The sequence below is a fragment of the Pelobates fuscus genome, chromosome 2, assembly GCF_036172605.1.
Source record: "Pelobates fuscus isolate aPelFus1 chromosome 2, aPelFus1.pri, whole genome shotgun sequence".
In the NCBI taxonomy this organism is placed as follows: domain Eukaryota; kingdom Metazoa; phylum Chordata; class Amphibia; order Anura; family Pelobatidae; genus Pelobates; species Pelobates fuscus.
The window spans coordinates 161591555-161606714 of NC_086318.1; the positions used below are offsets into that span (position 1 = coordinate 161591555).

At 39.4% G+C, this 15160-nt stretch overlaps 1 protein-coding gene across 1 annotated transcript in view; it reads right to left on the reverse strand.

The window, feature by feature from the left end:
- Positions 1-15160, reverse strand: part of CSMD1 (CUB and Sushi multiple domains 1) — a 1854468-nt gene that overhangs the window by 376882 nt on the left and 1462426 nt on the right. Inside the window, exons 22-23 of the mRNA XM_063441118.1 lie at positions 10878-11047; positions 1337-1493 (exon numbers count right to left, since the gene is read on the reverse strand). Of these exons, the coding sequence (XP_063297188.1) occupies positions 1337-1493; positions 10878-11047 (327 nt within the window). The remainder of the gene's footprint in view (positions 1-1336; positions 1494-10877; positions 11048-15160) is intronic.

Genomic DNA, 15160 nt, shown 5'->3' on the forward strand with positions numbered 1-15160 from the left:
CAGAAGCTGCTATTGCTGTAGCTGCTATTAATTCAACCTATGCTGAGATAATGATAATCTAGGAAAGGTGAGTGCTGAATTAAAATGATATCAGTTGTAAATAACAGTTGCATCTCAGGAGTGTAATTCCTACTGATCTTGTTCATGCCAGGACATGTATATCTTGACAGTCCATCTCACAAGTGCCCTGGCACTGCACAATATCACTCAAACCATGCATTATGGAGAATAATGCACATATAATGTCAACCACCAAACAAAATTTGGGAACATAAGCTGTTGATTGAAATAATGGGCAGATCATGTAATATAAATCTGCTGGCTTTTAACTTGGATTTGTATGCCGTTGCACTAGTTAAGATTTGAATTAATATATGTCCATTACTTATTAGACATTTATTAGAGGCATTTATGGATGTTAACCACAGTTCTGGTGTAGGATCAGTGTTGGAAACTGAATGGATAACATTCTATTGAAGTTGTGGTGAAAACATATTGTCAGATCATCATGAAGAGATTGGAAATTAGAAAGTGACAACGCTGTCTGCACTAATATGTCACCACATTTTGGAAGAAGCATAACACCACATTCGAACTGCTGTATCTAAGGTGAGTTTGTTTTTAACCCTTACTACACAATATATAAATACTGTAGGTCAGTGCAGTTGAGAGATGATAGAAAGGTTGAAAGACAGACAGGTAGGTAATGACAGAGGGTGTTGCAAGAGTCAACACTGGGGGCTTGAGACCTCAAATAATGTGGTTACCCCTTCCTAAACAATTGGAATCTGATGTTCAAAGTAAGAATTTGAAATGTACATTTCTATAGGTACATTCCCAAATTCAGATAGCAGTACTACCAAAACTGTGCACATATATCAGTGGAGGATAGAAATGTATATTGTCAGTGTATTCGACATGTGTTCTGATTGTTCATCTGTATTTTCCTTTTTGTAAGTTGTAGAAATTGACTCAGCAGGATGGCCCACAGGGAACAAAAAGTTCTCCACCAGGGGTTTTGCTCTATTCTTGCTTCATGCTGCTTTTCTAAACTTCCGCTTGAATGCAATGCAATTTATATATACATTTGAAAACTTGTATTGAACAGTGCTGTGATAGACCCTGTGGATTTTAAAATGAATGTAGCAGTCCTGTCAGGTTCTATGAATACAAGGTTATGTTCAGCTTTTTTAACATTTGACTTTAAGTTCCAGACAATTCCAAGATAATTGATTTATTATTTGAAATAAAAATAAATTCAATTAGAATTGAAAGCTATTTAAGACAAGGAGCTAAGACACATAATGATGGCATATATTCATTATTTTCTACTTACTGCTATAAGTGAGTTGAAATCCCAAGTCAGTATCAGACCCATTGGTGTTAAATTCTATCCACAAATGGTTTGAAGTACTGTTAAGTACTACTTTTAATAGCTCATTTTTTGTGAATGCTCCAAGAAGCCTTGAAGAACTGTCTTTCCCATCATGCACCTTATAAGAAAAAGAAGAGAACAATTATGAAGCAGGTGAACAAAACTCTATGGCATGTGTTAAATTAGACTTTTATTCGCTCGTGTTACACACGTTTGGATACTTGAAAGTTAAATATTTTTCTATATTCAATTTTGTAGGTTGCATGAAAGATCCAAATACTTCACTTGCTGTCAGGATTTATATATTCAATTATGTTTGGGGACTTTTTTTTAATCCTATTTCAAATACAATTAATATTTATACCTGAACCTATCTTTTGAGATTTCATAACCTCAGCCTTTTTGATAATCTACTTATAAAACCTCAAAAAAGGTTTTCTGACATTTCAGTCAAGTGTGTCTTTTCTAAGGCCATCAGTGATGAAGTAAAAAGAAAATGTCCAGCCTGTTCCTTCCTGTCAGGTTCTATTAAAAGGAAATTGGGTATTTGAAGTTAAGCTGTCACCTTGCATCTCTGAGTCCAATATGAGGTGACTTAAGTTTAGGAAAAAAGTATGTGAGTAGAAATATATTCACCATTCCAACCCAGCAAATAAGAATGAACTTTTAAATATAATAATGAGACTATTTCCCTATGGGGCATGATATATATAGACATAGACTGGTGTAGAATTGTGTTGTTCAACGGGAGATAAATAGCTACTTGTTGATTGTCCTTACATTCTGAACGCTCTTTAATGTATAGATATATGTATAGAATATCACATTATCATTATATGGACAGAAGGTACATGTTTAAAAGTAGAAGCTCAACTAAAAAAGCCAAAAAAAACTAGGTCTACAAACAAAATATATTACCTTTTCTTTTGTGAATTAAAATATTGTAGCACTTCTAAAAAAAAAAAAAGAAGCAAATTCAAGGTATTATTGAAGCCAGCTATTATTATTATTATTATTATTATTATTATTATTATTTTATTATTTATATAGCGCCAACAAATTCCGTAGCGCTGTACAATGGGTGGACTAACAGACACATAATTGAGATCAGACCACTGGACGTACAGGGACAGGGGGGGGGGGGGTTGAGGGCCCTGCTCAATGAGCTTACATGCTTACATGTGTGATCCATGCATATAGACCTAAAATAGAATAAAAACCTGTCTTTCTAAAATCTACTACCTAGAATAATAGAATATATAATATATGCTAAATGAGATACCCACACACGACATGTACACCATTTTGGAAAATAATGCACTCTACACATTTCAAGCTGATCAAAAAAAACACATTTAGCACACATTAAAAGAAGAAATATCATTAGCAATATTTTTTCACAGCCAAATAGCTAAGGCCTGAAACAATCTCAATGCGCTCATTTCTGTGTAGATACTTCTGGAATCGTGGGGTGGTTCAGTTACCCACAAGGTGGAAGTGCAGCAGAGGTAAGTGCATTTTTTACTTACCTCTGCTACTTTGTGCACCCTTGTAAAGACTGCAATTGTATTTATTAAAGTGAGTGAAGAGAGAACTGTCACTTCACAAGAAGTGACATTTCCTTTTTAATAATAATTCTATTTCTAACATTTGAAACTTATAAATGGCTTTTTTTATCATAGGAGGAATCCCTAGGAATATTTTGACATTAACATTTGTCATTTTAACTGCTCCATTTTCTCATCATTTTTACCAGTTCTGTTTTATTGATATGCTTCTCTGCTTGCATCTTCTACAGATATAATCTGTTAACAGGCATGTTAAGCTTTAAAACTAAAGCATCATACAATAAATGCTGGCCAATAAGCATTATACGGATTCTTAATTGTGCATCACTAGTGTTTCAAAACTATATAATATAGCTTAAATATTGGCGTTTTGGAAAGAGTAGTATGGTAGCAATGGTATTGTTAATTAAAACAGCTCTTTTTATGCACCTCAACAGTACAGTCATCAGTTCTGCAAGGCTTGCCATCCAGCACAAAAAAAAGCAACAGTTTTCATGAAAGTATCTGGGAATGTTAGATTAATTCAAGCAGTATAGCATACAATTCAGTGAGATCATGATGTACACTTTAACTTGTCTCACAAACAAACATTGAAAGTCTAGTGCTTACACAACCCTTAACTAGTGTTTAACCCCTTAAGGACACATGACATGTGTGACATGTCATGATTCCCTTTTATTCCAGAAGTTTGGTCCTTAAGGGGTTAAAAGTATTAGCATGTGGAAATTACACCAGACACACAATGTGCTTAGGTTGTTTAGATGTTTAGATTATTTAAATGGTGGCAAAGAATTTATTTTGTTTCACAATTTTGTTTACCAGTTTTGCAAGCCAACTATTCAAGACTTTTGCTGTGAAGTTAGCAGGCAAACATCTACTTTAATGGACTTTGCAGTGCTACCAAAAACCTCTGTTATTAAAACATAATGTATCTAGGGATTTTGAATAGTGGGCGGGTAACATTTTTGGGTTATTTCTATAAATTGTAGCACTATTGAATTGAATACTAAATCCTTTCAGCCTTTTCTTCAAACATGAGTAGGTTGTTATGTTTTTTTCATAGATATGATTCAATTTAATCTATACATGGGTTAGTGTAATCACAAGTAAATATATAGATTAAATATATATTTACAAAATGCTTTCCCCCAAGTTTGTTCAACAAGATGTACCTGTACCCACATGCATCACACAACTCTCAGTATTTATTATTTTTTTCTTATTGTTTAATCTATCTGCACACCACTCTAAAACTGAGCAGAAAGCATTGTTTAATGAGTGCAGGTGAGTTTTCATCTCTCTGACAGGCAATGTATTAATTTATAACCATATGTGCTTCTTTATATCATTTACTTGGTGGCCTCCTGCTGGAATAACAACTGCCAAAACAAATATTGTAATAAGCATTATGCCTTCATCTCAATTAAGTAATCTCGGTGCAGTGCTCCAGTGTCTGTAACCAGGCAATGTAAAACTTTGAAGTTTTTAAGACACTGTAATATATTTACATTGAAGTGTTAAATCCTCCTCTACTGTTCGAAAGGTGAATAGTTCCCGGCGAACATAGCGTGTTCGCGTTCGCCACGGCGGGCGAACACATGCGCAGTTCGATCTGCCCCCTATTCGTCATCATTGACTAAACTTTGACCCTGTGCCTCACAGTCAGCAGACACATTCCAGCCAATCAGCAGCAGACCCTCCCTTCCAGACCCTCCCACCTCCTGTACAGCATCCATTTTAGATTAATTCTGAAGCTGCATTCTCAGATAGAGGAGGGAAAGTGTAGCTGCTGCTCATTTGATAGGCTAGTGTATTCAGTGTCCACTACAGTCCTGAAGGACTCATCTGATCTCTGCTGTAAGGACAGCACCCCAAAAAGCCCTTTTTAGGGCTAGAACATCAGTCTGCTTTCTTTTATTTTGTGTGTAATCTAATTGCAGTTGCCTGCCTGCCAGCTTCTGTTTCAGGCTCACAGTGGATACTGTGCCCACTTGCCCAGTGCCACCACTCATATCTGGTGTCACAATAGCTTGCATTTAAAAAACCAAAACATTTTTTCACTGTAATAGATTAATTAGCAGTTAGTTGTCTGCAAGCGTCTGTGTGTCCGTCCAACAGCGTGTACTCTGCCAGTGTGCACAGTGCCACTCATATCTGGTGGCACAATAGCGTGCATTTAAAAACCCACAAACTTTTTTTTCACTGTAATAGATCGAATAGCAGTTAGTTGTCTGCAAGCGTCTGTGTGTCAGGCTCACAGTGGATACTGTGCCCACTTGCCCAGTGCCACCACTCATATCTGGTGTCACAATAGAGTGCATTTAAACCAAAAAACTTTTTTCACTGTTATAGATTGAATAGCAGTTAATTGTCTTCAAGCGGGTGTGTCAGGCCAACAGCGTGTACTCTGCCAACCTCTGCCAGTGCACATTGCCACTAATATCTGGTGTCACAATAGCGTGCATTTAAAAACAAAAACTTTTTTTACTGTTATAGATTGAATAGCAGTTAGTTGTCTTCAAGCGGGTGTGTCAGGCCTACAGCGTGTACTCTGCCAACCTCTGCCACTGCACAGTGCCACTCATATCTGGTCTCACAGTAGCTTGCACGCATAGTACCACTAATCCAAAAAAAAAAAAATGACAGGCAGAGGCAGGTCACCCCGCAGGGGCCATCGTGGTCATGGTGCTGTGATTGCATTTTGCCCTAGAATAATGCCCAGTTTTCAGAGGCCACGTACCCTGAACTTGAAAAGTTCTGAGGACATAGTTGACTGGCTAACACAGGACACCCAATCTTCTACAGCTTCCGCTCGGAACCTTGACGCACCATCCTCCTCCAGCTTAGCTTCGGGCACCTCTCAAGATACCCCTCACCCGCCTGCCGCCACCACCAACACTAGCACCACAGCCGCTTCACTTGGTATGTCAGAGGAGTTATTTACACATCCGTTTGAAGAAATGAGTGATGCGCAACCATTATTGCCAGAGGATGTAGATAACAGGGATATGTCTCAGGCAGGCAGCATTACACACATGGACGTACGGTGTGATGATGATGAGGTTGTACCCGCTGCTGCTTCCTTTGCTGAGTTGTCAGAAACAAGTGAAGCGGTTGATGATGACGATGCGTCCATGGATGTCACGTGGGTGCCCGCTCAGCAAGAAGAAGAACAGGGCGAAAGTTCAGATGGAGAGACAGAGAGGAGGAGACGAGTTGGAAGCAGGGGGAGGTCGTTGCAAGGAGCTAGTGGCACAGTCAGACAGCATGCATCGGCACCCGGGGTAAGCCCGACAGCACGCCAATCAACGCATGCTGTGTCCACCACCAGAATGCCATCATGGCAGTGTCACGCCGTCTTGGGTTTGACTTGCTTGAAAGCAGAGAGTCACACCGTACAAGCACTCCTGTCCGCCCTGAACGCACAGGTGGAAAAGTGTCTGACTCCGCAGCAACTGGATATCGGCAAAGTGGTTTGTGACAATGGAACAAATTTGTTGGCGGCATTGAAGTTGGGCAAGTTGACACATGTGCTGTGCATGGCGTAAGCATGGTGTAAGCTTATTGTACAACGCTTTGTGCATAAGTACACAGGCTTACAGGATGTCCTGAAGCAGGCCAGGAAGGTGTGTGGCCATTTCATGCGTTCCTACACGGCCATGGCGCACTTTGCAGATATCCAGCGGCGAAACAACATGCCAGTGAGGCGCTCGATTTGCGACAGCCCGACACGTTGGAATTTAACACTCCTAATGTTCGACCGCCTGCTCCAACAAGAAAAAGCCGTTAATGAATATTTGTATGACCGGGGTGCTAGGACAGCCTCTGGGGAGCTGGGAATTTTTTTGCCATGTTACTGGATGCTCATGCGCAATGCCTGTAGGCTCATGCGTCCTTTTGAAGAGGTGACAAACCTAGTCAGTCGCACCGAAGGCACCATCAGCGACATCATACCATTTGTTTTCTTCCTGGAGCGTGCCCTGCGAAGAGTGCTGGATCAGGCCGTAGATGAGCGTGAAGAGGAAGAGGAAGAGTTGTGGTCACCATCACCACCAGAAACAGCCTTATCAGCATCGCTTGCTGGACCTGCGGCAACGCTGGAAGAGGATTGTAAGGAAGAGGAGTCAGAGGAGGAATGTGGCTTTGAGGATAGCAGGAAGACCAACCACAACAGGCATCCCAGGGTGCTCGTTGTCACCTATCTGGTACCCGTGGTGTTGTACGTGGCTGGGGGGAAGAACATACCTTCATTGAGATCACTGAGGAGGAGGAACGGGAAATGAGTAGCTCGGCATCCAACCTTGTGCAAATGGTGTCTTTCATGCTGTCGTGCCTGTTGAGGGACCCTCGTATAAAAAGGCTGAAGGAGAACGACCTGTACTGGGTGTCCACGCTACTAGACCCCCGGTATAAGCAGAAAGTGGCTGAAATGTTACCAAATTACAAAAAGTCAGAAAGGATGCAGCATTTGCAAAATAAATTAAAAAGTATGCTTTACACAGCGTATAAGGGTGATGTCACAGCACAACGGGAATTTAACAGGGGAAGAGGTGAAAGTAATCCTCCTCCTCCCACGACCACGCCGGCAAGGACAGGACGCTTTAAAGATGTGTTGTTGATGGAGGACATGCAGAGCTTTTTAAGTCCTACGCATCGCCACAGCCCTTCGGGATCCACCCTCAGAGAACGACTCGACCGACAGGTAGCAGACTTCCTTGCCTTAACTGCAGATATCGACACTCTGAGGAGCGATGAACCCCTTGACTACTGGGTGTGCAGGCTTGACCTGTGGCCTGAGCTATCCCAATTTGTGATAGAACTTCTGGGCTCCCCTCTTCAAGTGTCCTGTCAGAAAGGACCTTCAGTGCAGCAGGAGGTATTGTCACTGAGAAGAGAAGTCGCCTAGGTCAAAAAAGTCTAGATTACCTCACCTTTATTGAGATGAATGAGGGATGGATCCCGAAGGGACTGACAGTGGGCGATACATTCGACTAAAAAAGGCCTGATGAGATGAGCTGCCTTGGGCTAAAAATGGTGACCCTATGTAGGAGGAACAGTCCCTATTCTGCTCTGTGTCAGTGTGTATCAGGGTCCCTGAGGACAGGTGTCAATCCATATCTGCCAAGTGACCCTATGTAGGGGGAACAGTCCCTATTCTGCTCTGTGTCAGTGTGTATCAGGGTCTCTGAGGACAGGTGTCAATCCATATCTGCCAAGTGACCCTATGTAGGAGGAACAGTCCCTATTCTGCTCTGTGTCAGTGTGTATCAGGGTCCCTGAGGACAGGTGTCAATCCATATCTGCCAAGTGACCCTATGTAGGGGGAACAGTCCCTATTCTGCTCTGTGTCAGTGTGTATCAGGGTCCCTGAGGACAGGTGTCAATCCATATCTTCCAAGTGACCCTATGTAGGGGGAACAGTCCCTATTCTGCTCTGTGTCAGTGTGTATCAGGGATCCTTAGGATAGGTGTCAATCCATATCTGCCAAGTGACCCTATGTAGGAGGAACAGTCCCTATTCTGCTCTGTGTCAGTGTGTATCAGGGTCCCTGAGGACAGGTGTCAATCCATATCTGCCAAGTGACCCTATATAGGGGGAACAGTCCCTATTCTGCTCTGTGTCAGTGTGTATCAGGGTCCCTGAGGACAGGTGTCAATCCATATCTTCCAAGTGACCCTATGTAGGGGAACAGTCCCTCTTCTGCTCTGTGTCAGTGTGTATCAGGGATCCTTAGGATAGGTGTCAATCCATATCGGCCAAGTGACCCTATGTAGGAGGAACAGTCCCTATTCTGCTCTGTGTCAGTGTGTATCAGGGTCCCTGAGGACAGGTGTCAATCCATATCTGCCAAGTGACCCTATATAGGGGGAACAGTCCCTATTCTGCTCTGTGTCAGTGTGTATCAGGGATCCTTAGGATAGGTGTCAATCCATATCTGCCAAGTGACCCTATGTAGGGGGAACAGTCCCTATTCTGCTCTGTGTCAGTGTGTATCAGGGTCCCTGAGGACAGGTGTCAATCCATATCTGCCAAGTGACCCTATGTAGGGGGAACAGTCCCTATTCTGCTCTGTGTCAGTGTGTATCAGGGTCCCTGAGGACAGGTGTCAATACATATCTGCCAAGTGACCCTATGTAGGGGGAACAGTCCCTATTCTGCTCTGTGTCAGTGTGTATCAGGGTCCCTGAGGACAGGTGTCAATCCATATCTGCCAAGTGACCCTATGTAGGGGGGACAGTCCCTATTCTGCTCTGTGTCAGTGTGTATCAAGGTCTCTGAGGACAGGTGTCAATCCATATGTCAAGGTGTCAATATGTCATATGTCACGTGTCAATCCATATCCTTTGTGATTTAGGAATGTTAGGTGATTTATGCCCTTTATGGATTAAAACCAGACTCTGCATCAACTGTGTAATTTTCCATGGGAGTTTTGCCATGGATCCCCCTCAGGTGTTAGTCCCCTTGAAACAACTTTTCCATCACTATTGTGGCCAGAAATAGTCCCTGTGGGTTTTAAAATTCGCCTGCCCATTGAAGTCAATGGCGGTTCGCCAGTTCGCGAACGTGTGAGGAAGTTCGCGTTCGCCGTTCGCAAACCGAAAATGTTATGTTCGCGACATCACTACTGGCTGTGATACTCACTTTCACATGACCCTGACGCTCCTATTGTAAAGCATTGATTTAATTATTCTATAAGGAGCATTGAGTTGGACATCAACGGATTAGGCCAAGCCTCCTCCATGATGTTGCTGGAGGTGGAGGGGTAAGCAGCACTGATGGACCTTTGGTATTGGAAAAATGGTAATAGATTGAAGAAAAGAGGCACAGACACTTTTATAGGTAAGGTGCCAGTTTCAGTGCTATGGTGAAAAATGTATTTACTTTATAGATTCTTATAAAACTGGTACATAGTAAAAAAAAAAAAAAGGCACAGCAACCCAAAATTAACATAATCATTGCTGACCATTTTGATTGATTTGTGTATCTTAATTTGAAAACTTCCTGTGCATCCCACAGTAGTACAGAGGAAAGAGTTGAGAACTAAAAATCACTTGGAACTGTTGTTTTCTCTTCTTTAGAGATTACATAGAATTTTTCACACACAAAAAAAAACAATTCCTGAAAAACTAGATTAGCCCCTTAACGCTGTTACGGCATTCTATGCCATCCCCATTGAAATGGGCTTTAAAGCTGCTGCGGCGGCATAGAACGCTGTAACGGCTTGCAGCCCCAGGAGGTAAAAGTTACTTACCTCTGCCGCGATCCTCTTCGGGAGGACTGCCTGACAGCCCTGGCAGCACTCCCATGGCAAATCAGGCCCCTGGGGGCCATGTGATCGCTCTCAAAGAGCGTCACATGGCCCCCTATAGCTGGCTGTGGATCTGCCTGCAGGGGGACTGTCTGTGCTGTCAGACTGACCCCCTGCTGGTGGGAAGAATAATAAAAAAAATAATTAAACATGTTAAAATAAATGAAAAGTGTGTGTGTACATATATATATATATATATATATATATATATATATATATATATATATGAGAGAGAGAAAAACATATATATATATGTGAGAAACATCATATGTAGTGTATTTTAATGTTAATATAAGTACATATATTAGTATTAAAATACACTTAGAATGAAGTTACATATATATATAAGATATATATATATATATATATATATATATATATATATATATATATATATATATATATATATATATATATATATATTATTATTTGACTATTTTGGGCAAAAAAATGAAATTCAACTTGAATTTGCTCCTTTTCCAACATGTCTCACTTTAGTGAATAACCTATTTAAGATTATTCCATTTAAGAGCTATTTTTATATTTGCAAATATCTGTGGAAAAGCATAATTTGAATACATTGTTGCACATATACAGTGTATGTATACATTTATTAATTATTACCTTAAGAATGTCTCCATCGTATAACTGAAAAGTTGTAGCTTTTAAAGTTATTCCTTTTCCTGCTTCAGTCTCAATTTTATAAATGCATTCATGGTTGTTATCGTAGTTTAAAGGAAAATTTGGTGAAAGCAGTGTTCCTTCATTTCCAGTGACCGTAGCTCCACATTCAGCTGAAGACAATGGGTATATTTAAAACAAATTATTAAAAAAAAGAGTGAATCCTCATTGTACTCAGAAAATGATGATAAAAAGAAAAACATCAATTAAACTATATTTATTTAATACATTATTTCCTAGAGTTGTGAATGTATATACCTATAGACAAATAAATCCCAAGTGTGCATCTATTGGCACAAACTATGTATGGATGATGGCCATTGCGTTCATCTCTACATAGTTTCATCAGGCATAGTAATAAAAGATGCATTCATTTTCTTTAAACATACATAGTACATTTTCATCAGGACCAGGTCATAATGAAAGTGTTTTAATCTAAAACATTGACCATATGACAAATAAAAGTTAGGTTTTATTTGGAGGACCCAGGGATCCTGACCATTACTTGTTTCTTATAGATACAGATATATAGATATAAATATAGACATAGATATACATATGAGAAAAGAAAGAAGGACTAAAGGGTTGCAGATTGAAAAAATCTGCCCCCCTAATAGTCCTTGTATCCTTAAGAGAGAAACTGCTCTGAAAGTATTTGGACGGTGCCTAGATAAAGAGCAAAAAACTAGAACAATATAATCTTTAATAGTCCCTCTTAAGGAACAACACGGGAAGAAAAATCCCTTAAACAAAAAAATCAATAAATATAAAATAGGACCATATGAACTGTCATTGTAGCAAATCCAAAGTAATGATCAAAAAATAATAATAAGTGACGATCTAAATAGTATGTTGCAAATTGTTGCAAAAAGTATAGACAGTCTATGTAGATGATCCAAGGGATTTTGAGGGGAAATGATAAAACCAGTATTAGGCAGACGGGTATATTTGGCAATAATATAATATAATAATGTGATGATGATTCCTGGTGATTAAATCAAGAATACTGGCCACTATTAAAATACCCTTATGCACAATTCACACATAATGATACCCCCCATCAAGATACGAGGGTGGTACGGAAGTTAGAAAAAATAAACTAGAAAAGTAAAGTCAAAACCAAACTCAAATGAGGATATAGTTATGGTCTAGAGCTGTAACAACTAAGTATCCATAATACTTATTAGTACCGAGATAATGTCTGGAAGTCCCGGCAAGTTAGTCAGTTAGTGTGACCAAAAGACCAACAAATCCAAATGAGCAGCGTACCAAATAACAATATACATGTGTGGATAGAAGTATCTAAATATCGAAGCCTTATAAGAGCAAACGTGCTGAAAAGCTATAGGAGATTTGGGGAGAAGGTGTCCCTAAAGTGGGGATTTTTCTTCCCGTGTTTTTCCTTATGAGGGACTATTAAAGATTATATTGTTCTAGTTTTTTGCTCTTTATCTAGGCACCGTCCAAATACTTGCAGAGCAGTTTCCCTCTTAAGGATACAAGGTCTATTAGTGGGGCAGATTTTTTCAATCTGCAACCCTTTAGTCCTTCTTTCTTTTCTCATTTTATTTTGGGGTCCCCGTTGTATCCTACAGCCATTACAACTCTGGTGAATGGACTTGCTCCACTTCTAACCATTGTTGTACTCTTCTTATACATATACATATACAAATACATATATATATATATATATATATATACACACACACACACACACACGCACTCTCTCTCTCTGCAGACTAGAGGGGACAAATTATTCTTATCTGCCATCACATTCTAAGTTTCTATATACTTAAATGCTAACCTATGAAAATGAATGCTAACTTATGAAAACTTATTGCTAACTTTTGAAAATAATGGCATTGGAAACATTGACATTCAGTTATATGTATTTCATAGAGAAATGAGACTTAAACAATTAAATATTTTTTTTTTTATTAATTTTTTTTAATTCTTTATTTTTGTCACTTCACATGATATGCAAGATAAAATACATTGTGTGGACAGTTCTTGACCATCATACATTGCTTTACAGACATAGAGATCAACTGGTGTTCAGCATCATGCGGAGTGATATTTTAGGTTATTAACAGGTGTATTAACAGGTTCCAAACGTAATGGTAAGCCCAACAATTAAATATTTTTAATTAATTGAGCTGCAAATCACAGAGAACTGTGAAAATGAATGCTAACTTATGAAAACGTCTTGCTAGCTTTTGAAAATAATAGCATTGGAAACATTGACATTCAGTTATTTGTATTTCATAGAGAAATTAGACTTTAACAATTCAATATTTTTAATTCACTGAGCTGAAAATCACAGAGAACTGAGAAGGGTCACATTTTATCCTTCAATTGGAGATACACTGGCTTGTATGTGAAACTATCAACAATATTATCTAAAACTGTCAAAATTTGTTTACATGCAAACAAATTTTATGACATTCATTTTAAAAGCATGCATTTACACACTGTTATTGTTACTGGTACATATATATTTATTTTAAACTTTCTAAATACCTTCCTATTTATCATTTAGCAAATGTCCCAGAGAGCCGATTAAACAGTGACAATCATTTATGTGTCATTAAAAAGTTCCATGATAGTGATATAGAAGAGAAACATTTAGTCCCCAAAGCATACTTGATAACTTTTTAAAAATCCAGTGACACATTTATAAGGGTCAGTCACTTCTCAGCTGTAATTATATCCCTTAGAAGGTTTCTTGTCATTCTGATAGAATGTGTTGGATTTCTTCTCATTTACTTATCTTATCTTTGATGCATGAATCTCAGTATATAATTGCTGCTGGAAAAACATCTGACAGCACCTGGGTAGGGAGTGTGAGAGCCTCTAATGGAGTGTTATACCATAAAGGGAGAATCTATGGAGTTGTTTAAATATTTGATTCCATCCAATCCGCAATTAGTTGAATTTTGGGGCAATCAAGTTATCATTTAAATTCCTGAACTCCAAGTCAAAAAGTAGCTGGATTACAAAATAAATGAAACACGCAATGGCCAAACATGTTTGGTTTGATTTGTGATTCTGTAAATATGTGTGCCCACTCAATAAGTACAGTTCCCAAAGTCTGGCCACTTCTTCTGGCCCTCAGAGTGTCAATTCTTCCTTTGTAAACTGCTAAACAATGCCTTCACCAGAGAATAAAGGAATCGGGTCACCTCTTGCATCTGATATTCCCGGCATGAACAACACAGAAGAATCTGATACAGGTTCGTGGGTGATAAATTGGTGGCTTTACCATTTGCAATATGTAACTTTTTGAAAGCTGAAGCTACTATAAAAACTGAAAAAGCATTAAAAAAACCCAAATGCAGATATTTTATGAACATAAAACCCCCAAAACATTTAACATAACGAAAATGAACTAAATTAATCACATTGAGTAAAGAATAAAGTTTTGAATTGGAGATTAGTGTTGTCGCGAACCCGAAATTTTCGGTTCGCGAACGGCGAACGCGAACTTCCGCAAATGTTCGCGAACCGGCATTTGATACTCCCCACATGTAGGATATAACTGGGCAATTTGAGTCTCCACACGATTCTTTAAAACTTCTGAGACAGACATCAGCATATAAAATATATAAAAGGAAAAACCCAATGGTGCAATAACTTTGGTAGTACTGCAACGAACAGACAACACAGAGGTCCTAAGAGTGCCAACTTACAATCTAAAGAGCTATATCCAGCTCTGAGTAAAACAGCATACAGTGGTATTTGAACTCCCCACGTGTAGGATATTCCTCTAGTGATGCTTGTAGTGCCGGTCTTATGAAAAATAAAATCACAAGACAAGGCCCATAGTGTTTTCCATATATAAAAAAGACAAAGAAATAAAAAGAAACATACTTACAGTGTTCAGTAGTGTTGTCGCGAACCCGGAATTTTCGGTTCGCGAACGGCGAACGCGAACTTCCGCAAATGTTCGCGAACCGGCGAACCGCGCGAACCGCCATTGACTTCAATGGGCAGGCGAATTTTAAAACCAACAGGGACTCTTTCTGGCCACAATAGTGATGGAAAAGTTGTTTCAAGGGGACTAACACCTGGACTGTGGCATGCCAGAGGGGGATCCATGGCAAAACTCCCATGGAAAATTGCACAGTTGATACAGAGTCTGCTTTTAATCCATAAAGGGCAGAAATCACCTAACATTGACACCTGTCCTCAAAGCCCAGCCCTGATACACACTGACACAGAGCAGA